This window comes from Diabrotica virgifera, chromosome 7, assembly GCF_917563875.1.
Source record: "Diabrotica virgifera virgifera chromosome 7, PGI_DIABVI_V3a".
In the NCBI taxonomy this organism is placed as follows: domain Eukaryota; kingdom Metazoa; phylum Arthropoda; class Insecta; order Coleoptera; family Chrysomelidae; genus Diabrotica; species Diabrotica virgifera.
Window position 1 is genome coordinate 41105995 of NC_065449.1, and position 27084 is coordinate 41133078.

At 32.8% G+C, this 27084-nt stretch overlaps 1 protein-coding gene across 1 annotated transcript in view; it reads right to left on the reverse strand.

The window, feature by feature from the left end:
• The window catches only part of LOC126888498 (uncharacterized), a 157878-nt gene that overhangs the window by 72226 nt on the left and 58568 nt on the right, over positions 1–27084 (reverse strand). The window contains exons 7-9 of the mRNA XM_050656835.1: positions 26559–26743; positions 17124–17136; positions 4352–4734 (exon numbers count right to left, since the gene is read on the reverse strand). Coding sequence (XP_050512792.1) covers positions 4352–4734; positions 17124–17136; positions 26559–26743 — 581 coding nt within the window. The remainder of the gene's footprint in view (positions 1–4351; positions 4735–17123; positions 17137–26558; positions 26744–27084) is intronic.

Here is a 27084-nt window from a genome sequence, read left to right on the forward strand (position 1 = left end):
CTTACAAATATCTAGGGCATGAGATTCGCTTAGGCCGAGATAACCAGACAACTGAAATACAAAGAAGGATAGGTCTCACATGGGCTGCCTTCGGTAGATTAAATAACATTTTCAAGTCTAATATTCCAGTTTGTTTAAAAAGAAAGGTTTTTGACCAGTGTGTTTTGACGGTTCTTACATATGGTGCAGAAACACTAACTCTGACAAAAAGAACAATAAATAAAATAAGAGTTACACAACGCGCTATGGAAAGATCAATGTTAGGTATTACCATCAGAGATAAAGTACCAAACCTAGAAATAAGAAGAAGAACAGGAGTCACGGAGGCAGTTGAAAGAATAGCCATGGCTAAATGGGCTTGGGCAGGACATGTTGCCAGACTGACGGATGAGAGATGGACCAAAAAGATTCTGGAATGGCGACCAAGGCAGGAGGCATATCGAAGCAGAGGACGACCACCGACTAGATGGACGGATGATATCAAGCGCATCACCACAAATTGGATGCAAGAAGCTCAAGATAGAAATAGGTGGAAATTTTTACGGGAGGCCTACGTTCAGCAGTGGACAAATATAGGCTAGTTGATGATGATTGATGTAGCTTCTCACAATTAAAGCAGTAATATTAAAATTAATGTCAAAATAACAGTAGGAATTCTACAGGGTGTTTCATTAATAATTGTCCATATAGTAACTAGAGCAACCTTAGCTCAAAATACGAAGATTTAACCTAAAACACATAAATAAAATGTGGTGCCTTACTGAGTTACAGGGTGTTTTATCTAAAAATTTAAAAGCTATTTTTGCTTAGCATTTTAAAACTATTCGACGTATCCTTTTCATACTTGGCAGGAAGTATAGGCACTATACAAAATACAAAATTATGTTAAACAAACGTTTCTGGTTATTACGAGAGGCGTACAACAGTAGAAAGTGAATGGTTGACCCTTTCCAAATTCTACGCCACTGGCGAAATTGCTATTTTAGTTCCATTTTTGGATTATCTAATACTTCCTATGAAAATAATATACTCTTCATTCGTAGAGATAAATTCATTAGCTTTAGAGATCTTTGAAGTTAAAAATGAAAAGACGCGGCTATTTTGATTAATGCATTGTGTCGCTTCATTTTTAATTTCAAATATCTCGAGAACTAATCATTTTATCGTTACAAATGGAGAGTACATTATTTACATAACAAGTATGGCAAAATCAAAAAATTACACTAAAATAGCAATTTCGTCAGTGGCATAGAATTTGGGAAGGGTCAATCAGCCACTAACCCTGTCGTACGTCTCTGGCAGTAGCTATAAACGTTTATTTATTTTAATTTAGTAGGGTGTACTGTGTACAGTACCTACAGTTTCTGCCAAGTATGATATGAATACGCCAAATAGTTTTTTCTACGAGCGTGCAAAAATGTCTACTTTCGCGCACTCATTTTAGTTTAGAAAGTTTCACTTTTCCGCACGCGTGTTACTTTTCCGCACGCGTGGTACTTTTCCGCATGCGGTTTTTATTTTTCCGCACGCGTGGTTATTTAGGTATGTTAATATGGCCTTAAAGTAATTGTAATACATGCAATAAACTAATATTTAAATATTATTTACTAATTTATTTCAAATATATCTTATTGTATTCCTGTTTTACTGAAATTAACGCGACAATTCGATGAAATAAAATTATTTTGACATAATATTCGAAAGTCAATTCGGTAGACAATAACAGTCGTTTTGAATCATCGTCATGGAAACCAAGATCGTCGTCATGCTAACTAATTATATTGAAAGTTTGGTTTTGACAACCTTGTCAAAGAATTAATTTGTGTATGTATTTTCATATTAATTAAATTAATTGATTAAGATTTGGTAAGTTTTTAAAAACTCTTAGAAAAAATATTGTTCCCAGCTCTTGCAGAAAATCTCTTTTCCGCACTCGACTGCCTGCCGAACTCCCGCTTCGCGTCGTTCGGCAAACTGCAGTCACGTGCGGAAAAGAATGACTTCCTGCACTTGTTAGGAAAATAACTATTAATGTACTGGGTACAAATAATTTTTAAATTTTATTCATATCATAAATTATTAATCAAAATAACTGTGCCGTTTCATATTTAACTTCAAATATCTCGAAAACTAATGACTTTATCGTTACCAATGAACAGTATATTATTTACGTTACGTCCAAATTACGTCCAAATATGTTATCCATAACTTGATAGAAAGTATAGTTTGCTAACTTCATTTCAGGTGAGGATACGACGTAGAAACGAACTATTATATGAGTTTGAGCCCGGAATGCCAAATAAGTTATCTATAACTTGATAGCAAGTATAATTTCTTCTATTATCTCCTAACATATTACGTAGAAAGTATTGGAGAATCTACAAATGGTACTAAAATAGTAATTCCTCCAGTGGCGTAGAATTTGAGAAGGGTCAACCATTCACCATCCCTTATCGTACGCCTCTGGTAGTAGCTAGAAATATTTGTTTATCATAATTTAGTAGGGTGTCTAGTTGTCTCACTTTCTGCCAAGTATGAAAACGATTCGTCGAATAGTTTTAAAATGCTGAGCAAAAATAGTTCTTAAATTTTTAGATAAAACACCCTGTAACTCAGTAAGGAACCACATTTTATTTAAGGCCATCGGTACATAATTCGCAAATATTTTACGGCTATCCCTAACTTTTCTGTCTTTACACGGCAAATTACGTGTAGTAAAATTCACAGTGGTATGGATAAGTAAATATTACTAGAAGGTCATTCTACTTGAAAATATCATCATTAACTTAAATAGATGGCTTTTGAATGTTCTTGGATAACTGTTATTTGTATAATTGCAAATTATTAATTGCGTTAATAAATGTGATAATTTTTTCACTAACTATGTGTTCAGTCACTGTTTCACTAACTATGTGTTCAATAATTTATATGTACAACAAAAACTAATACTCAATCGAGAAAAATGGAAAAGTGTTAAAGTGATTTTTTAATAATATATTGTTACTATGGAACGCTTACAATTTTGAACATTTTTAACAACAAAATACTTGGATCACAGAATACATTATTATCCTGATGTATTCTCTGCTTGGATCTTCCACAAATAATATACAATAAATAACTTTTTACTAAGTTCACGTCTTAAATCAATTATTTATTAAATACATTATATATCAATAAGTATTATTTAATCAACAACTCAAAATATTCCCGATGCCATGTCAAATATTTAAAATTGTCACTGATTGTCACTGTCTAACTGACAGTATGCTGACAATATTCCATTCGACTGAGTGCGTTGTAAGACAAAGATAGATTTTCTAAAATATTACCACGGATATTGTGTTTATTTTTTTCGATTCCTGAAAAAACCAATAAATATTTTTGAAAAATTTAGACGCAGAATAAAAGACTAAATTATTACCGAGGGCCTAAAGTTCCTTAGGGTGAATAAAAGGTTTATTTTGAATGAGATATTTGAAATTAAAAATCACACTAAATTTTCTCTTAGTTTTTCATCCCTGTAACTTATTAAAATAAATATTATATAAGTTCTCAGGGCCTTTCTGCCCCCGCTAATAACGTAATGTTTCATTCTGCGTTTAAATTTTTCAAAAATACTTATTAGTTCTCTCAGGATTCGAAAAAAATTAATCCCCATTTGAATAGCATTGCAGCCGAAAATACGTGCCCATCCTCTTAAGTGTTTTAGGTTAAATCTTCGTATTTGGTGATAAGGTTTCTCTAGTTACTATATGGACAATAATTATTAATGACACACCCTGTATATTTACTGAAAAGTTCAAAACTATTTGGCAGTGACAGGTTTTATTTATTTTAGACCTTAATGACTAGATCTTGATCATCCAGGGTAAGATTGAAGGAAAACAGGGTCCCGGTAGGTACCAGATTTCATGGCTTAGAAGCATCAGGGACTGGACCGGCCTTGATTCAACATCTTTGTTTAGTGTCACATTGGATATAGACAGATTTTCCAGTGTAGTCGCTAACCTCCAATAAAGGAGACAGCTCCACAAGGAGAAGAAGAATGACTAGATATAATACCAATAATTGTTATATATGGTTCAAATCGTATGCAAGCGAATATTCCGACAATAATAGAATGTACAGAGTGTTGTATTAAAAAAACAGAGTGACTAGTGATATCAGAAAAATTGTAAATCCAACAACATTGCAAGTATGTAATTTAAAATGTCAATAATGCAGAATAGGTATATCCCGCTTTTTTAACAATTTAAAGGATCCATTTAAGAGATAATTAAGAGTTTTCACACTTTTGGTCCATCCTATATATACTTATATAATATTATAATATAATAATTTTACTTACTGCTTCCAAATCATAGTACTTATCCCAAGTAAGTTCAACACCTTTTACAGTTTGAAGACTGTGTACTCTAGATTCCTCATCTATTCTGTCTTGTATATTGTCAGTAATAACTTCAAAATTTAAATTATTTTTACCGATAATGTATTCAAAGCTGTACTTGTCTTTTGGAGAAACAAGCACATTAACAAATTTTCTCAAAGTAGATGGCTCATTCCAGAAGTCCAATTTATATTCTTTGGACTTTTGTAGGTTTTGAAGAAATTCTAAATCATTGGTAGACTTTGGATATATTTTGTATAATGTGTAGTTGTCATATCTAACTACTGCTGATGAGAACACCAGCAGACTAGCTAGTATATACAATGAAGTAAATTTCATGTTACCTAAAATTTATAAACTGTTATAAGAAAAACAAAATTAACAAAAATAAATACAGTCGACTCGCGTTAATTCAAACCTGCGATAATTCCAACCTCTCTATAATTCAAAGTTATCACTTACAAAAACTACAAAACCCTACAAAACCTCTTTATAATATTTCGAATTAAATCAGTACATTTTTATGCACTTGGTAATTCGAACGAAAAAAATCAGTGCTATATAATGGTAGGGGAGCCCAAGCGGGGATTTTTGCAGTTACTCGAGCGCGTCAGATTATCATATGGGGAGAAACGAGGTACCCTGCAGATGTACCTCTACCATATATTGGCCCTTAATACAGGGGACTTCGTTCAGGGGGCCCTAAAAAATAATCTATCCCTAAAAATACTCGAAGTTGTCAGATTAAGATAAGGTAAGTTCAGTATGTATATGCAAAAGAGTGTATATTTCAATAATCTTACGATTTGAGAGGGGGCGTACGGAAATAGGTAAGTCAAAAGTTTCACAAAAAAAAGCGAATATTTCGCGAAATGAACGTCATATCAAAAAACTAAAAACTACGTGTTCAATATTTTTGAAAAATCTATCGAATAGTATCAAATACCACCCCCACGGAGGTGGGGTTGGGGGTTACTTTAAAATCTTAAATGGGAGCCCCCATTTTTCAATGCAGATTTGGATTCTTTGCCTAAAGATAAGCAACTTTTATTCGAATTATGGATAGATGGCGCTATAATCAGAAAAATCGGTTGTTGGAAATGGAAAATTAAATTAAAAAATGGAAAGTCCCCACTAAAATGGAAAATTTTACTTAAATTTTTTTGGTTTTAGGACCTAATAATCACAACCCAATAGGTCCCCAAAGCGCTCGAGTGACTGCACATTTAGCATACTTTGCTCCCCTACCATACCAAAACAACGCGTTAATTCGATCTCATCGGCGTCCAGCACTCGAAAATTCAAAGTTGCAGAGAGAAAGGTTGTAGTAAGTACAGTTTTCTGTACTTTTTCTTCTGTACATTCTTTTTCTGTACCTCCTTCAAAAAATCCGGTTTCTTAGAAGAAGATCAGTTAAATTTTCCAATACTTATGGATGATGAAGAACCAGCAATAGAACCATTGGTTGACATCAGCGGAGTTTTTCTGACTTTGTTCAAGTAGATGAAGATGTTGCTATCTCAGGTTCACTAACCGATGGCGAAATTTTATCTGCGACAGATACGAATGAAAAAACTAACGATGAATATGAGTACGATACATAAGAACCTTTGGCAGAGGTGTCAGTTAAGGAAGCAAGACCCTCATTCTATACCTTACAAACCTTCTGTCTACAAAACGAAAGTGATGAAAAAGCCTTTCAGGAACTTTTTTCTCTTAAAAAAACTTATTGAGAACTCAGAGCAGCAGCAATGTGCTTTGAAGCAAACCAGTATAATACAGTTCTTTCGAAAGATTGATTAAGTCACATTATGAATACATACATGTATGTACAACACGAATACCTCTAAACTGTTGTCATCATTATAGAGTAGCAGTTAATAAATAATAATTGATGAACACTTAATAATTCGAAGATTTATTTATTTTCTCTCACAAATTTCGAACCATGTGATATTTCAAACACTAAATAATTCGTAATATTTTAAGAGTCCCTCGAGTTTCGAATTAACGAGAGTCGATTGTAATAAGAAAAGTTGGTTCTAGAGGTGAATCGAATAGGTAATATAGCAGAAGAATATTGAGAAAACATGAAGGGGACTAAAGACAAACAAGACTAAAGCAGTAAAAATTAGTAATTGAAATACAAATAAAAATTAAGTATTTTTTATGGGAAATAAGCCCCAATTTTACTAAAAAAATGAATTTATTAACGTTTTGAAGCCCAAATCGGGTTTCGTTGTCAAAATACAAAATACCACTAAAATAAACAAAAATGTTGTTGCTAAGTAAAAAAAACTCTTCTAATAATTTATTTAATCTGACTCATTTATATTCGCAATTCAGACGTATATTATACATTTTAAAGTAGAAGACTTTAAAATGATATCGCCAATATTTATGAGTTGCATTCCTGGGATGACTTTACTAAAAGATAGTTCATTCGATTACATGAAATCATCCCAACTCAAGAATATCCGTCGCAAAAAAATCATAGCATGTGATCTGTCTTTAAAAAGACAACCAAATGCAACGATGATAGTAAAATTCTCGCGTTAGACATTTTTTATACAGATTAAATAAATTATTAGAAGAATTTTTTTTTTACTTAGCAACAACATTTTTGTTTATTTTAGTAGTATTTTGTATTTTGACAACGAAACTCGATTTTGGCTTCGAAACGATAATAAATTCATTTTTTTAGTAAAATTATGGCTTATTTCCTATAAAAAATACTTAATTGTAAAAATGCCACAAGGAAATAGCTTCAGAACAACACAAATAAAAATGTCTTAAAAGGTCTATATTATATGTATAATTGAAAGTAAAACCAGTATGGAGTGCACAAAGTCGGAGCAACATGAGAATCTGACGGTAGACAACCATACACCATACCTACGAATATACCTACAATTTTCGCTGGCTCAATAATAAATATGACAACAACAGCAACAGTCAAGAAATGCAAGCACGGACTCTTAGTGGTAATGAGTGTTTTTATGCATACAAAGACTTAATGACAAACTGAATCGTGAGTCTAAGCTTAGAATCTACAAAACAGTACAGTGGAACCTCGATAAGTCGGCCCACAATAACCTGGAAGTCCGGCTAACCCGGACCGATTTTCATCAGACAAACATTTCAACAATAGAAATGTATAATGTTAAATATGTATAATGTTAATGTTATATGTATTATGTTAAAACATTTTATCTGTAGCCGCTTCTGGAATGTCTTAAAAATATCGAGTTTCGAGTATCGAAAAGTATCGAGAATATAATATTTGAGAGATAATGGGTACTTGTGTAATTTTAACTATACGGTAAAAATGACTCATGACACACGGCGGCAGCGGCGGCAGAGCGACGTTCATTATCCATTATCGGGCTATCGCAAACAACAGGCACCTTTTATTCCTTTATTTATTTTCAACTGTCTTTTAAAAAATTATTTTTAGAACAATGGTCTTTTACACTTTAAACAATGAAAGAGCCACTGTTCTTAAATAACATAACATCGTTCCGATGGCAGACGAAATTGACACAACCGAAACTGACTGAGTTTTTTTTACCTAGAAGTGAACAATACTCTATCTATACTGTCTATACTTCTATACTATACTCTATACAATATACAACTATAATAGGTAAGTTAGATGTGTATTGTGCATATATATTTCATGTTATTTTAATTATAACGGACTTTATCTATAAGTATACCGTATTTTATTAATTTTTACAATGCTCTTCGGCTAACCCGGATTTTCGATAACCCGGATCGGCCGCGGTCCCGATTAATCCGAGTTATCGAGGTTCCACTGTAATTAGACCAGTGGTCACATATGGATGTGAAACGTGGACCTTCTCAACCACTGATGAAAATCAACTGAGAATATTTGAGCGCTAATACTGTTTGAATACTAAGGAAGATAGTTGGTTCCCATTTGCAAAAAAAATGCAGTAATTCAGAGATGGCAGCCCTAAGAAAGTAGAACAAGAGCAAGGCCCCGTAAAAGATGGGTAGATGGCGTAGAGGTGTAGGTTAGGGTGGAACGAAAGGATAGGAAAAATTTTTTTTTCAAAGAACTTTTTAATAGCAGTCTAACGTTGCCTTATCATGTCTACAATAAAACTACAAAATATTTTTGTTCTATGTTTACATCTTGAGGTGCCGCAAGAGCTATAAAAAGATAGGTATTTAACAAAAAAATACAGAAAATTTCAAATATTTTGTATATTTAACCTGGTGCCGTAGCGAACATTTCTTAGTCGAATATTGTTTCTAATAACAGTTAATATTGCTGTCATTGCTATATCTATAAGATTTATTTAGTTACAATATTTATCTTGATACTTAAATAAATTGTTTTTTTGTGTCAAACTTGGGCATAATCTTTTGGAAAGCAATATTTGCTCTAACAAAGCCATTTTTGCTTCAAGACCACAGACACTTAGAGATGACTCAGTCACGAGCTTTATGACTCTTTTTACTGCCTCTGTATGACAGGGAAAACACGGAAAATCCACACACTGACAACTAGGGTCCCTTCCTTCACTTATATACTTTTTTAAGTCCTCGTCAGTTATATGTTTTGTCATAGGAGGCTCAGTAATTTCTTCTTTCGTCCAGTTAATTATATCAATGTAGTCATTGGCATTAAAGTTAAGCTTCGGGACAACAAACTTCCTTACACAATTTATAAGTTCCGGTCTTGCCTTCAAAAGTCGCCGCAGACCTAGCTCCCTTATGTGTTTTCTCTTGTCACATAACATGGAGAGAAGCACATTTTCTGGGTGAGCGAAGTAACCATTCCTTTGAATAACTTTTTTTTATTTGCTAAGTGCTACAATCTGGTCTTTGACCAATGAGTAACTTTTTATCTATCCTATCTTACTAACTACTTAATATCTAAGAGTCACCCTTTGATGTCTTCTTAGTGCTGCTTTTCACGTTATCACGCACTGCACCAAAACGTTGCTTGCACACTAGTCGCGCAATGCTCCGCTATTAGCTTTGTCGCACTACACCAACTCGTGAGGTTTGGTCCTCTTCAGTCTTCTTTTCTGGTTTGATTTGTCCAGGAGCTGGATGGCCTCAATATTTTAGTGGAGAAAAAGTCTTTTTTCATGACTTTCTGCGTGTTTTCTGATTTCTTTGTCGACGGGCTCCATTCGTAGATCCTTGTGGAGGTCGTCATTACGGATGTACCAGGGTGCATTAACTATGCCCCTTAATACTTTGTTTTGAAAAGTCTGTATTATTTTTAAGTTTGTCTTTTTTGTACATCCCCATAGTTGGATACCATACGTTCATACTGGTTTTATAACTTGTTTGTAGATTAGCATCTTGTTATACGTTGACAACCCTGAGTATCTTCCCAGTAGCCAGTACAATTTTTTATATTTGATATTTAATTCTTCTTTCTTTTTCTTTACATGTGCTTTCCAGTGAAGCTTCGTGTCTAGGGTGTGAATAACTAGATCAATTCTTTGGAGATGTTCTTTACAAAGATAACGTTAAAATTTGATTTCTCGCCATAGATCTTTTGATCCATTTACACAAAATGGTTTCAGTTTGTTATGAAACCAGACTGAGTCATACACCTTCATCACATATATATACATAGTTAAAGTTTTCAGATTATTTGAAGGATTCTTTGTTGCAACATATAACCGATGAAGGTGATTGGCCAACGTAAGCCATCGTAAATGAGCTAATTTCCCAGGGGTTTTTAAAGAAAGATCAGAGGGACATACACCACTGGAGATTGCTTTGCACATTTCAAGTAAGTATTTTTAATCTGTGCTTAGATCAACCTTAATCTCTAGAATAGGGGGGTTATTTTGTATGTGGGCGAAATTAACCACAGGAAGCTGGTTACAGATTTCAATTGCTTTGTCTAAAAGCCCTCCAAATTCGTTAGGGCCTTTAGTTTTTCCATTAAATGTGCAAAACAAATGACGCAAAGGCAATTCATTGGTATAGAATAAACAAATCAGCCACTTCAGCGGCTTATTTAGGTTCTTATCTATTAAAGCAATTACACCATTGTTAACACCGGTGTTAGTGGCATTTCCATCACATCCGACAGCTGTTATATTGGAAATGCTCAAAGGATTGTCACCTTGAAAATGCTCCGTTATGCTACCTTTTATAGCTTCACATGTTCCGGAAGCAGGAGATATTTGCCCTATGAGGGTTGATCCAGGTTCCTTTACTATTGAAATGTGCTCTTTTACTTTAGTTAGAATGTTAAATTATATTAAGGAATAAAGTAAATATTTACTATAAAATAAAAATGTATACCATTTTTATTCAGTTGCAATGCGAAGCCAAAACCGTCTTAATTTTTACTTAGATTAGACAGTGCAGACAGCACTATTATCGACGATTTCACTTCTTGATAGAGACTCTTCAGAGAATGCATAGGCTGCTTTCTCTACTCCAGCTAAACATGTTTCGACATATTAGTCCCACATTGCAACTGACGTGAAGGTGGTAGGTGCGTAGAGGCATCTGCTAAATGAAAGACTAAGTTTTTCAACCTAATAAAAATATTTGTAAAATAAAACATTTTTAAAAAATTTTTAATTGAAAAACTTATTGGCCCATTTTCCTGGTGACACCTCCAAGGCTTCTACAATATGCAAGCCAGATGGATGCTGCAGTGAAGGCAAAAGGGAAGGAATTCTACACTATACAATTCACAATTCCCGTCTGCAGCTTGGTAAAGTTCCAACGGAAAATGGACCTAGTTACTTTATAGGAGTAATACTAATATAAAATAAAAATGTATACCATTTTTATTCAGTTGCAATGCGAAGCCAAAACCGTCTTAATTTTTACTTAGATTAGAGAGTGCAGCCAGCAATCTTATCGACGATTTCACCTCTTGTTAGAGGCTCTTCAGAGAATGCAGAGGCTGCTTTCTCTACTCCAGGTAAAATTTTTTCGACATATTAGTCCCCCATTGCAACTGACGTGAAGGGTGCGTAGCGCCATCTGCTAAATGAAAGACTAAGTTTTTCAACCTTAGTTTTAGTCTTTTAAATATTTACTATTAAATGTTTCTTTAAATGTGGAATTCAAGTTCAAACTGTGCCAGTTTTAGTAAATATAAATATTGGATTATTGTAAGCTTAAACTAAAATTATTTTGAAAGAGTAGTTTTAGAGTGAGTATTTATCACTTAAAATAGGAATTAAGACATTACAATAGCAAACCAAAGTCATCAAAATTCGCAACATTTAACCAAAAATTCTAACTTTCAACCCTTTTGCGGCACCTCTAAAAATATTTTGTTTAAAAAAATATTTTATTTGTGGCTTAACAATGGCTATAGGCAACTTTCTATCACTATTACACATTGGAATTATAACATTTTTTTCGTTCCACCCTAGTGTAGGTATCTTAAAACCATGAACATCAGGCAGTGACGATGGAAAGATCCCTTCGCAGGGCAGAATGGAAGAACATTGTTAAGCAGGTCAAAACTCACAACGGGTTGTACCGCTACTAGAAGAAGATGAATATGTATTAAAAGAAGTGATTGATCAGTGAATGACTTAGTTGGCAGGCTCAGGCAGATCGCGATATAATATGTAACCTCCAGTTTCAAGTAGGATCCTTGGATTGGAAAGTGTTTTTCCGTAAAGTTATCCGCTTTAATATGTATCAGCTTTAAGTCGTTTAGTTTTTACAATTTTGTTTTACAAAAAATATATTGTTTTACTTTAATTCAATTTATAATACTTTACTTTTTTACTCTAAAAGTATTTTATTTACTTTATTTTTCTATTTATTATCCAATATTTAATAGTTATTTATGATATAAATGCTAAAAGTACACGATTAAGGCACGCATTCACATGAGTGCCTTAAAAATGTACTTTTTAACACGCATATCATACAATATTTTTTGCACGATTGATCATTTTTGACTGTTTACCGTGACAGATTTTACGTCAGTAGGTGACATTTACTAGCAACTCGACGGTAAGTAATCCAACTCGACGGTAAGTACTCCAACTCGACGGTAAGTAATTCACTTACCATCGAGGTAAAAAATCTCTTAATTTTAATTTATTTTTTTAAAGAATAAAGAAAACTAACGAATTATTTATTAATATTGAAACTTATGGTACAATTTGTTAAATTATTTAATGAAATCCCACTTGTTTGGGCTGTGGTTTCACTTCTAACAGAAACTCCTGCAGAATCGCATACATTAGTAGTATCCAACATTTTTTCTCTTCAAATACGCGATCAAAGTTGAAAACTTGGAAATATCAATGACATCATAAAGAAAAACGGTGGATTTAATCATTGAATATTCTGCCCCGAGGCTTCCATGAGCTTTCAACTGCATATTATGTCTTTGAACGAAATATGCCAATATAATCTTTTCTTCGATTCTTAAATTCTTGCCTTTGGTAGGTATTTTGATAACGGATTTTGGATTTTTCGGGAATAATTGCGGAACATCCTTCTTCCCAAGCCCTTTCAATTTCTTCAAATTCACTTTCGCTCATATTTTAATTTATAATAATCAAAATTTTACTTAAAATTATTGACAACTAAATAAAAACTCAATTCTCCATTGTTGTTATGCACCCTAGTTACTACCTAACAACCAAAGTATCTATCTTCATAAAATGAATGAAACTAGTCAATATGACGAAAATGTTTAATTTTATAATTTATAATGGTATCAATCGTGCAAAAAACGTTATAAGCATGTCGAACGTTAAGGGTAACCGATCTCAGACAATAATTGGAGTCGTCGCTCCGCTCCTCCTCCAAACAATTGTCTTCGATCGGTATAAGACCCTTACCGTTCTCCATACTTAATATACTATTTTCTACAAACGTGATTACAGGACAATATCTACAAAAACTTGTACTTGAACTTAACTGCAATGCCTAAAAGTTTTAAAGCACTAGTGCCTTAAAGTAGCATTTTTAACGCTCGTATATGGAGTGCTAAAAATTGCATTTTTGACACGGTTGTAGAAAAAATGTTTTTAACCTTTTATGCAAATCACAATAAACAAGTGTAGAATAAAAAATACGGACTTTTTCACAGACATTCAACTGAATAATGAAATGCTGCTCATTACACATTGGCTTATAGGGCACTCCTTACAGTAGGGATCCTGGCCTATACAGAAAAATGCAGGCGGGTCTGGGGTAATACTGCACTTTGGTTGCATTGGTGGTGTATTGGCTAAACGAGAAGGGCAGGGTATGGTGCTGATAGAAAAGGCATTCAGGCATCAAATATCCAAAAAATTTCAGGCCATAATAATGAAAAAACCTTCTCCAAACGCAATAAAAACTTATACTGAAATGATGGCATCTCCTGAGGTAAAATGTTCCGGAAGTAGAATGAGCCTCCGTTCGGATCTCCGGGTGAGGACTATCTCAGGGGGAAAACCATTACAGGTTAGAAAAATCAGGTCTTGAAATCTTGGTAGTCTTACAGGTAAGAGTCTGGAGTTAGTGGATGCGCTGAAACGAATAAGAGTTCAAATTGCTTGTATTCAAGAAACTAGGTGGAAAGGACAATGGCTGAAAGAACTAGGTGATGGATATAAATTGTGGTATGTAGGGAGTAGTAACACTAGAAATGGAGTTGGTATAATTGCTGATAGTGAAATGAAAGATAACGTAATAGAAGTTGTAAGAACCAGTGATAGAATGATGTCAGTGAAATTTGTAATTGATAAAGAGGTATTGAATGTTGTGTGTGTGTATGCTCCTCAAAACAGGTCTGGGTGAGAATGAAAGAGGAGCTTTCTATGACCAATTAGGAGACGTACTGAGTGATATTCCAGCAGAGGAGAAAGTTATAATAGGAGGTGATTTCAGTGCACATGTGGGCCAAGCCAAGACAGGATGTGAAACAATACATGGTGGATTAGGCTTTGGAACTAGAAATGAAGCTGGAGATAACATGCTAGAATTAGCAACAGCATTGGATATGGCGATTGTTAACAAATTCTTTAAAAAGAGAGAAACTCAACTTATTACTTACAAAAGTGGACAACATCAATCCCAAATAGACTACTTCATGATAAGGAAAGAAGACATACGTGAATGCAAGGACTGCAAGGTAATAATTAGTGAGACAGTAAGCCAACAACATAAGCTGCTTGTTCTGGACATCGAAGTAAAAAGCGAAACTAAACAAAAATATCGGAGAGGACCACAAAAAATCAAGTGGTGGATGCTAAAAGATGAGAAGGAATATATATTCAGGGAAAGAATAGTGGAAAAAATATGTTGTAACATGAAAGGAAGCCCTAACACAATTTGGAGAAAAATGCCCAATATTATTAGAGAGACGGCTATTGAAATACTTGGGAAAACGTCAGGAAAAAAGTTAGAGGATAAAGAGACTTGGTGGTGGTCAAATGAAGTACAAGGAAAAATAAAAGAGAAGGGAAAATTATATAAAAATTGGCAAGAAACCAGATCGGACATAGATCTTCAAAACTATATGGTCGCCAAAATGGAAGCGAAAGTAGCAGTAGCAAAAGCTAAAGCAGAAGCGTATTCAAACCTATACAATCAACTTGATACCAGGGAAGGCGAAGCAAAGATAAATATATAAAATAACCAAACAGAGAGCAAAGAAAGCAAGAGAATTTAATCAGATTAGATGTATCTGAGATGAAAATAATAAAATACTAATTCACGAAAAGGATTTCAAAAAGAGATGGAGAAAGTATTTTGACAGTTTATTAAATGAAGAATTTGACAGACAGCCTGTGGAGTTAACGGAGACAGTAACAGCAATGGTTACCAGAATAACAAACGAGGAAGTGACTCAAGCGCTTCAAAACATAAAGAAAGGAAAAGCAGTCGGACCAGATGGTATTCCTGGGGAAGTATGGAGAGCATTAGGAGAGACAGGAATAAGTTGGCTAGCAGGTCTATTTAATAGAATTATGGAAGTTGGACAAATGCCAGACGGATGGAGAAGCAGTATATTAATACCTGTCTACAAAAACAAGGGAGACATACAACAATGCACAAACTACAGGACTATAAAACTATTTAGCCACACCATGAAAATATGGGAGAGAGTAATTGATAGACGGATACGTGAAGAAACCGAAATATCCGATAATCAATTTGGCTTTATGCAGGGCAGATCAACAACAGATGCAATTTTTATTGTAAGGCAACTGATGGAAAAATACAGGAATAAAGAGACCAACGCTCATATGGTATTCATTGATCTTGAGAAAGCATATGCTAGAGTTCCTCGAGAGATTCTGTGGTGGGCACTCAATAAGAAAGGAGTCCCTGGCGAATATGTAAAGCTTGTGAGAGATGTGTATGAGGGAGGAAAGACTAGTGTTAGGACAGGTGTGGGAGAGACTGATAAATTTCAGGTGAAAGTAGGATTGCACCATGGATTGGTGCTTAGTCCTTACCTATTCTCATTAGTTTTGGATTAGAGTGCCTAATGTATGCTGACGATGTAGTGTGAATAGGAAATTGTGAAAGAGACTTAGAACAAAAACTGGAACAGTGGAGACAAGCTCTGGAGGAAAAAGGTTTAAAACTTAGTAGGACAAAAACAGAGTATTTGGAATGTTCATTTAAAGATGGAGTTACTACAAATAAAATGGTATCTTTGGATGGTGAAATGATTGTGAAAAGCAATAGTTTTAAGTACCTTGGATCGGTATTACAGACTAATGGAGAAGTAGATGGAGATGCATGCAGTAGAATTAGGGCTGGATGGATGAAGTGGAAAGAAGCGAGTGGTGTGTTGTGTGACAGAAAAATTCCAATGAAGCTGAAGGGAAAATTCTATAAAACAGCCATAAGACCGGCTATGATGCACGGAACTGAATGTTGGGCAGTGAAAAAGAAATAGGAACAACGAATGCATGTGGCGGTAATGAGAATGCTTAGATAGATGAGTGGAGTGACAAAGAAGGATAAAATTAAAAATGAGTATATTAGGGGAAGTCTAGGTGGGGCACCAATTGATGCCAAAATGAGAGAGCATAGGTTAAGATGGTTTGATCATATCCAACGTCGAGACGTTAATCACCCAATACGAAGAATAGCTGAAGTGCAGATTCCTGGAAGGAGTAGAAGAGGAAGACCAAAGAAGACCCGAGGGGAGACGATAAGGCAGAACATGTTGGTAAAGGGGATTAATATTGCTATGACCCAAGATAGAGTTGTCAGGAGAAATGCAATTAGGGAAGCCCACCCCGCATAGGGATAAGGCAAAGAGAATGATGAATAAAATGCTGTTCATTTTGATTATGCTGTAGTTTATGTAGATGTAGAAGTACCAACGTCCTATTTATAAATGAGCGCAATAAAATATTATGGTCATTCAACAATTTATGTTTCTGAGATTTTTCCATGAATTAAATGTGCAGATCTAAATGAAGTCAGCAAATTTGTCCAACGTTCATAATTTTTCTATTGAAAAATTATTTAAAATATATACAAAAAAAATTAGAATAAGGTTTATTGCAGCCTAAAATAGATACGGAAAATTTTTCTTTAAATTTAAACATAATATGTTTAAATTAAAAAAAATGTTATTTTAACGGTTAAAAAAATAAAACTTTTATTTTTTATCTATAAAGAAGATATTGTATACATTGTTTAGTGCAACAAACCATTCGGAAAAAATGATCTAACTTAAACGACTATCTAGAGGGATTCATATAAAATTTATAAACTTTTTTCTTACCAGTATTTATAACCTACTTAGATTGTTCAAAAACTGATGCGGTTTTATAGGAGAATTACAAATTAATGGTTCACCTTTAAACGAGATTATTAAATAAAAGATAACAACATTCTTAAGTGGTACTTCTCAAGTAGTTCATAAATTATCATGTCGGTATATCAAACAATTGTATTGATACATACCTATGACTTATATACGTCTTTTTATTATCTCTATCTATTTTAATACTAGGTAAATATTAATTTTTGTTTTAATAAACCCCCCATAATTTATGTTAAATATGCAATTAATGTTTTAAAAAAATTCTTAATATACCTAACTCAATGAAACATTTTGAGTTGTAACATTGGAGCTACCCCATAAAGTTGGGGAATATTTTGTAACAATTAAACTCAGTTTAACTCAGTTACTCATGTTTAAGTTCGTCTTAGGTTAATTGAAAAAGTGAACAATGAGTCTTAACAGGGACAAATAAAACATGAAATTAACCAATCATATATTTATTTTACATTAAAAATAAAATGAAATAAGATTTTAACTTCAACAAGCAAATTATGCCTATAGCTTTACAAAAGATTTAAACGATACTTAGGACAATGTTGTATTGCTTGCTGGACGTGGATGACGATGGACCTGGTTATAGATGTTTGGCATGTATGTTAGGGTGGGCCGAAAAAACTAAAGTTATTATTTTCAAGTCGTAATATCGCGGAAAAGTTGCGAATGTATGAGAATATAAAATACATATATATATTTTATATATATATATATATATATATATATATATATATATATATATATATATATATATATATAAAAAGGGGTACGAATTTAAAAAATATCGGTTTATATCTTCCGTTCGCTCATGAGCCATAAAGTTTGCCGAGATTGGTAAAAAACTGATTTTTTGCGATAATTTTTGACAGATTAAATTTAGCTTGGATACGTTTGTAATGGCTCGTTTTCTTATTCTTTTTTTTTTTTGAAAAATGGCTTTGGCAGATCCAATTAGCCAGACTTGTTTGTGATTGATTGCAGATTCATAGTCATAAATTTCTTATAAACATAATTACATTCTACAATATTATTTTTATAGATACATTGGTACATTGTGTAGCTTTTTTTTTATTTTGTTTTTTTTAATTATTTTACTGTTTTTTTAATATGTATTTTAATTTTTGCGAAACACTTTTTTTTTACTTCTTTTTTTTATTCTTTTTTTATTTTTGTTTCTATTTTTTTTTTCTTTTTTTTTATTATTTTTTTGTTACTATTTTATTATGTGTTTTTTTATATATTATTTTTTTTAAATTTTTTCAAACCACATTAACAAATTATGCCTATTATATTACGTTTACAACTTGTATTTACATAATTTAACATGTTTATAAATGAGATGAAGAATTTCCATATCATTTGTAAATATTAAAGTTTATTGGGTTTATTCGGAAAAAACATTTTAAATCTTTTAATTCCTTATAAAGGTCGTTTATGTTATTTATGTTTAAATGACATTCTAATATGCCATGTGTTAGATCTCCGATTTTGCCACAAGTACAATTGGGAGTATCTGACAAGCCGATTCTATGCATGTAATATGGCGTAAGAGCATGATTGGCTCTCAGCCGATTAATGGTCTTTATAAAATGTCTGTTATATTCTGTGTAAAACCATCTTTTTGAGAATATCCTAGGGTTACAATGAGCAAAATTTGAGCCAGTATTACATTCTCTGTAATGGAATTGCCAATTATTTTTAAGTTTTTGTCTGCTAAAAGTATCAATATCTGAAGCTGGAATTAAATTTTTGTTTATTTTTTCTCCGATTACATAAGCTGATTTAGCAAAATTGTCAACTATTTAATTGCCTTTTATTCCCGAATGACCCTTAATCCAAGCAATTGTTACATTTACTCCTAATTGTGTAATTTCAAACAGAGTTTTAAGTATATTCAATTCAATGTGGTTTATGTGTTTGACTGTTTGAATGTTACTTAATCTGTCCAGCACGCTTTTACTGTCAGTAAATATAACATAATTGCTAGTTGGATTCAGTAGTACATACTGAACAGCAAACAATACTGCTATCATTTCTGCTGTGTATATTGAGCATTCAATAGGTAGGCTATATTGATGATGGTAATTTTTATTTTCGTGGAATACTGCACAGCCCGTTCCATTTGCGTCTTTTGACCCATCGGTAAATATGTACTGAAAATTTGACCATTTTTCTCTAATAAGTATATCAAACATATTTGGCGGTAAATGTGAGTTTAAATAACATGTTTTAACCTTGTTAGAAAATAATGTTTTTGTTATTGCACTGTAGTAAGGCGGAATTTGGCTTTTATAGATAACTTCACTGTACTTTACCATACTTAGATAACTTTCTACCAAAGGTATAGATTTTTTAGTTCTCCAGTACCTATGAGTGAGGTCTAAAACTGATAGCTCATGTAGATCTTGAAGGTATTTACATTTTTTGGACAGAATTCGAGTTGTAAATTTATCACTGAGAAATTGGCGACGTAAATGCAATGGAGGTTCCACTGCTTCATTTTCCATTATTTGAACTGGAGTGTATTTTAAATAACCTAGGCATAATCTTAAGCATTTATTTTTTTTTTAATTTCAAGTTTATTTAGAAATCCTACCGGGGGCAGAAATTTTTCATTTATTATAAATTAATAAATGAAAAATAGTTTCTGTCCTTGTGGGATCGGTACTCACCGGAGGGACCGCAGACGTTCGGAAACAATTAGCGTCTCTTTGCAAAGACAATGACGTCGACTTTGCAAAGTAACAAGACACTTACTCAACACACACACTACACATTACTCCTCTGACTTAGTGATAAGTTATACAATTACGTGGCTAAAGGTTCTAGTTCTAAACCAAAGCCAGAATCAGAGAAAAAAAAAGTTTATTTAGAAGTGTATTGGTCGCTGATCCAAATAAATGACAGCTATAGTCGAGAATGGGTCTGATCATGTTACGGTAAAACATCAAAGCAATATTTGGGTCTGTTCCCCAATTTGTTTTACAGAAAGCTCTTAAAATATTTATTGAGTTTTCTGATTTTTTAACAATATGATGAACGTGATCTTTCCAAGACAATTTCCTGTCTAGATAGGTACCAAGATACTTAACATAGCTTTTAATTGGAAAATTAAATTTTCCAACGTTAAGATTGCCTTGTGGAACTCTACGCTTTTTTGTAAAGTAACACACCTCAGTTTTTGTGTCAAAAATTGATAATCCTACTTCTTCGTAGCACTGATTTACGATTTCTAATGCGACTTTTAAATTATCCTCACATCTACTTAACAATTTTCCTTCTGTATATAAAACAACATCATCAGCATATTGAATAATTTTTGTATTGTTGGGTATACTAACTTCTAGATCTATGTTGTGCAGGATGTATAAAATCGGGCTTAAAATACTCCTCTGTGGCAATCCAATATTAGTTTGTCGAGGATATGAAAATTCATCATTATTAATTTTTAAATAAGTTAATCTGTTGGAATATAAAAATTTTAAAAAGAGAGCAAATGAATTAGGGATTCCAATATACAACATTTTTTGTAAAGAATGTCTAAATTAACATTATCAAAAGCAATTAACATTAAAAATTAACATTATCATAAAAAATTAAAAAAAAGTGTTAAAAAATTAAAAATTTCTTATTCTTAATAACCATCCTAACTAAATTTAACCGTGTTATTAAAATCGCTTAACATTTTTCGTTCGCGCATAAGCCGTAAAGATAGCCAAAATGTAAAATATTTGCATATGTCAGACACGTTAAATCTTTCGCATTAAAAGTTTTTCTGAACCTAATAGTTCAAAACGTGCCATATTAGCTTAAAGTAGCTTCCCCGCTGTGTTGTGATTCAGTCGCGTAAATGCATAATTCAAGGCCTATACTTTGATGGGAGGAAGGACGCCACTTTAAAGATAGAAGTAGCTCATTCCAAACGATTTCGCAGAATGAAGAAAGAAGAGCACATCTCGTTAATTCAAGAACCTAGTTCAGAATATATCGGACATGTTACTCCAACCTCCGGAAATTCTGAACATATTGTCACATGTCACATGTATTGTTTCTTATCTGTCTAGTAGTGATATTTCTCTTGATAGACTAATTGTTATTGGATGTGATGGCACTGCTGTAAATACTGGTTTGAAAAGTGGCGTAATTTGTCGCATCGAAGTACATTTAGAGAAACCGTTACAATGTGCAATTTGCCTCATTCATTTCAATGAGCTCCCATTTTGGCATTTGTTCCAGCACCTAGATGGTAAATCAACGGGACCAAAATCCCTTAAAGGACCGATTGGAGAAAAGCTTATTTACTGTGAAAAATGTCCAGTAGTTAGTTGCATTCAATTGTATTGAATGCCAGATACCTACAATCGACAGAAGTCGACTAAGCAAGGATCAGCAATATCTGCTTGATATTTCAATTGCAGTATATTCAGGGATGTGTAAAGAAGACTTGTCCATACGAGATCCTGGTCCCTTGTCGCATTCTAGGTGGTTGACAACAGCAAACCGAACCCTCAGGTTATAATTTAGTGAAGAGAATCCAACTTCTGATCTCAAAGAAATCGTTCAATTTATATTGAAAACATACATGCCCATGTGGTTTTGTATAAAAAATAGTAACAGCTTTACAGATAGACCAAAACTTGTACACCAATTAATACAAACTACAAGGTACCTGCCTGAAGAATGGCGTAATGTTGTTGACCCTGTTATTGAGCGTAATGCTTTTTTGCCCATCCAGAACATTTGACGTTGGCCATGACACAAGATAACAGAAAATATATAAGAGAGCGCTTGGACTTCGCAGAATTCTGAAAGCTAGACAGCTAGATAAAACAAGATCTAACATTAGAATTTTCAAACCGCCAAAACTAAATATTGAATGTCGAGACTATTCAGAAATAATTCATTGGTTAGACTGTGACTTATCTTCTCCTCCATTATTAAAAGATATAGATGATGATGAAATCACATTAATTATTCGGAGTGATTCAGCCCCTAACTGGGATATAATATTAAAGTCATTTCCTGTTCATACACAGGCAGTAGAACGATGTGTATAACTCGTAACAGAAGCCGCTGGAAAAGTTTGCGGAGCCGAGAATCGCGACGGCTTCATAAGAACAACATTGCTATCAAGGTCTGCAATGCCGGACTTTACACAGAAATCACAATTCAAAGTGCCTTCTACTATGTAATAGCAAAAAGGTGTTAAAATAATACGAGATGGACTGGACGGACAATGGACTGGTGGACATTGGACCATATTGTCGAATTGAAAACTTGCATCTCGTAAAAAAATTTGGTTTTTTCTATATTCACAAACAATATTTTTAAATAATAGCCTACTAAATTTCTGAAAATAATGTGTTTAAAGTGTGTTTATTTTAAGTGTTCTAAATACAAGTTTAACAAAATGTATATGTGAGTATTATTTTCATTCAACTAAACTCTTAATTACGAAAAATTAAACGTGTATGAAATATGTAATTTTGTCACATTTTGGCTATTTTTTTGCCTTATGCGCGAACGGAAAATGATAAGAGATTTTAATAACACGGTTAAATTTAGTTAGTATGGTTATTAAGAATGAGAAAATGAGCTATTACAAACGTATCCACGCTAAATTAATCTGTTAAAAATTATCGCAAAATATCAGTTTTTTACCAATCTCGGCAAACTTTATGGCTCATGCGCGAACGGAAGATATAAACCGATATTTTTTAAATTCTTACCCCTTTTTAGTGTCATACATTCGCAACTTTTCCGCGGTATTACGACTTGAAAAAAATAATTTTAGTTTTTTCGGCCCACCCTAATGTATGTGTCTTGAAGTAGGCGGAAGGGATTTATAATATTGTTCTGTAAAGCCACATCTCAAAAATGACCACCTTTTTCATTATCAGTTTGGTCAGCGTAGTTGCTTGTATGCCAAATAACAAGACACTAAATATGGAAGCAGTAACGGTTCTAGACACAGCTGGATATCACTGAATTGTTTACAGAGCTAGAGAACACTAAAGAACTTGAAGAATTTAACCAACAGTTAGACGACAACAAAATGTTAAGTCTCTGTTATTGTCTGTAATATTCTTCTTTTTTATTGGAATATCGTGGTACTTATGTTCAAGCGTACTTTACTCCCTGTAGCTTTAAGTAACTTTCTCCTTTTTCGATCTCTCTTTTTTTATCTTAGATACATGCATTCCGATCATACTTATTTTATTTTGTTAATTTATTTAGCTCTATTCAGTTTACATACCAATGTTTCTATCTTTTTGGTGATAATATTGTCGTCCTCTTCTAGTTCAGCTTCCGGTACATATTATGTATTTAGACGGACGACGTCTTTCAATGCCAGATGGCGCTAGCCACCTACTATCATCACTTCAGTTGCAATGGGTGGGAGAACCTCTCGATACGAATCAGTTAAAATATGGAGAACAGTGCCTACGTTCCTTCCGATGAAGGCTCCAATAAGAGCCGAAAATCGCGATTCAAGGGACTGGACCGCACTCCGTATTCTAATTGAAAAGTAAGATTGTTTTGCCTTCGCATTGCAACTGAATAAAAATGGTATACATTTTTATTTTATTATGTATTTACTTTCCTTCCTTAAAAAATTATAATACAATTTTTTAGATAATTGTCTTTATTTATTTCTAGCTTTTATATAACTTTTGGTTTTCTTTTATTTTTACCTAAACTTCGTTTATCGATCACTGGATTTCCTTGGTTTATCTTCAATTATCGTGCCTAAATTTTCCGGGTATTTTAATTGACATAATCACTGATGACTAACTATTTATTTTTTTAATTACATTTATACCGACTTTGCTTGGTATTCCATTGTCCATTACTTTCTCTAACTCATTACTTTTCCTACTACTTTCCCTGAAAATCTATTATTTGTGAATTTTTTAAATTTAACATTTCATCTTTTTTATGCATCTTTGATTAATCCAGAGTTGCAGAAAACGCTCATGATATAATATGTAGGTTATTCAACAAATTATTGAAGGGTATTTTCTAAATATAATAAACAGTTCATAATCCTTTTATATAATAAACAGATTTATATAATTTTATCGTATATCATATCACAAGAGAGAAAATTTTGCCGGCAATATTTTTGACTGGTATGAAAGTTTGTTGCCTGGCAATTTTCGCGAATTAAATTTTAACTTAAATATAAGTCAATATATAAGGGGTCAAGTCAAGTTATCTCATTATTCACTAATCGATATACTGATATAGGCAGTGCCAAAAGGAATATGTTAACATATCCCTTTTTACACTAAACTTATGTATTATTTTGTAAGTGAATCTTTTGGAACCATCAACCCCACATAACAATGATGTTCGTATCATGTTCTAAGCATATACTACCAACATTCGTCGGAGTATATTCTTTTTAGTATATGCGCAGTACAAGCATAGCATGTACCTTAAAAAACATTCTAAATTTCATGTTCTTTGCATATACTTTAAAGTATATTCTCGTACCGAATATACTGAGTACATTCGTGTACGTAGTAACTCGGAATATTCGTAAAAGTTTATTCTTAGAATATACTATTATCGAATATTCCTAGCACATACTTATAAGTACATTCTTAACACATACTTATAAGTAGATACTTTTAAAATATCTTAAAAATAATATGTATGTATAGGAAGTAAAATATTAGCCTTACAGGTTATCAACTTCGTTATATTTTAGAATAATTAATAAAATTTATGTATGTAGGTAGTATTGGACGAATTTCATTTCAAAATTGTTGTATGGTAAAAAAGTTTAAACATTAATTATTAACGTTTATTATTAAAAATTCGTTTTCATAATTGAAATAACTTTACCATTTCGAGTTTATCACGAGTATTTTTACATCGTTGGAATTTTAATTTAGGTGTACATTCAATTCAATACGGGAGGCTGTGATACGGGCCATTCCAGAACCAAAGCATGCCAAAACCCACTCCCACAACCAAAGGCTTTTGTGTTGCCAACCATCGAGTAAGCTTTTTCCGTCAACCTTAAAAATTCCCACTTTTATAAAAAAATTCCCCCCTGTTTACAAAATCTGAGAAGATATGTTTAATTATTTTCAAATATTTTGATTTTTTTTAATATTTTACAATTTGGACTGGAACAAAAATTCCCTTTTGAGTTAACTTTTCCCTATATCACCTTTTATGTTGAAAATTCCCGCAAAAAAAAAATTTCCCTCCGTTTGGCAACACTCACCGGTGCTGCACCGATGTTGTTATTCGTATTCCACTTCCACAATACTACATATCCCCCTAAACCCGTTCTATTCTGACCATTTCTTAACTGAATGGATCAGGGGTAGAAAACAACGGTAAAACATGAAATCGAAAATATGGATCTATGCAGTGTGGCACTTGTGGCAGTGTTAAGGATGAAGACGAATGATAATAAAGTACTAGGACCAAAGAACATACATAATCTCTCTATTTAAATAACAAATTTGTTTGCGGGGCTTCAAAATAGGTATAATCTATTTTGGTAACTCAATATTATTTAATGAATACATATAAGTAAGTACATATAAGTATATAAATTTTAGTTACTCATACATAGTTTAGTTTAGCTAAATATTATAATATAATAGTTTATATAGACAACTAAAATTTATAAATATGTACTTACTTTTTAAGTAATATTGTAGAATGTAGGTACTAACTACACTCTCATTTGCCATTAAAATATGTAAATATAAAATATAATAGGTATTTGGTAGAACCAGTAGAACCTAAGATGAGATTAGGTGATGCTGAAAACATACTTCTGAGCAACATAGCACTTGCTTAGAATATCCTTAAAAATATATTCTTATAATACAAAGATGTGCAGTAGTACGTTCTAAGTATATAAATAGAAGGTTTATAGCACTTCCTTGGAATATTCTAAAAAGTACGTTCTTAGTATAACCTAAAAAGATGTGCGGTAGTACGTTCTAAATATATAAATAGAAGGTTTATAGCACGTCCTTGGAACAGTCAAGTCCAAGTGCGGTAGTACATTCTAAGTATATACATAGAACGTTTAAGTACAGTAATGTAGTATATACTCAGTATGTGCTATGCACATTTGCAAAGGTAATTACGCATATTCTTAGTATATACTTCTTCTGAAAAGTATGTTCTATGAATCTACTAAGAACATGAAATTGTTATGTGGGATTTAACTTCCAATTTTAGCTACATTGACTTGTCCCCTTTTTAACGCCCAACAGCGATTTGGTAGAGTTTGGAAAATACGGTCGTAAAATAATTATGGAATAAATAAAAAATAAAGAAAAAATACATATTTCTGTTAATTTCACCTATTTTTTAATATATCGCTTGAAAATATGATCAACTTTTGTACAATGCATCGGCTCCTTTCAACAAGGTAACAAGGGAATCCAGTACTTCCAAACAATTGGGTATAATTTGGTCTTGTGGTAGTTCGAAACTGTATTTATCACGAAGCTCATACGCATATGCAAACGGAATCTGGTAATTCTTCTTGTACCAATCCATGCTCGATCCTGTTATCAGACCTAAAAATAAGCGGTAAATTAAGGCGAGAAGAATTAAGACGGTTCTAAAATTATTTTTTGGGCGATATTAATGGTATCTACCGGATTTAATAGAATTTTTTTTTATTTAAACAAAAATGACCCTGCATCAACTACTAAGATTTATTAGCAGGGGTACAAACACAAATTACAAGTATTCAATTTCTTACAATGTATATTACTTAAATAATATGTATATTCCATTAAACACTGTAAAATTTAATGTCTTTCAAATATTTCAGCACTTGGTTGAACTGGTAGCTTAGTAAATCCTTCATGTTGGTAGAGAGGTTATTTTTTCTTCTTTCTTGGGTGTATGATTT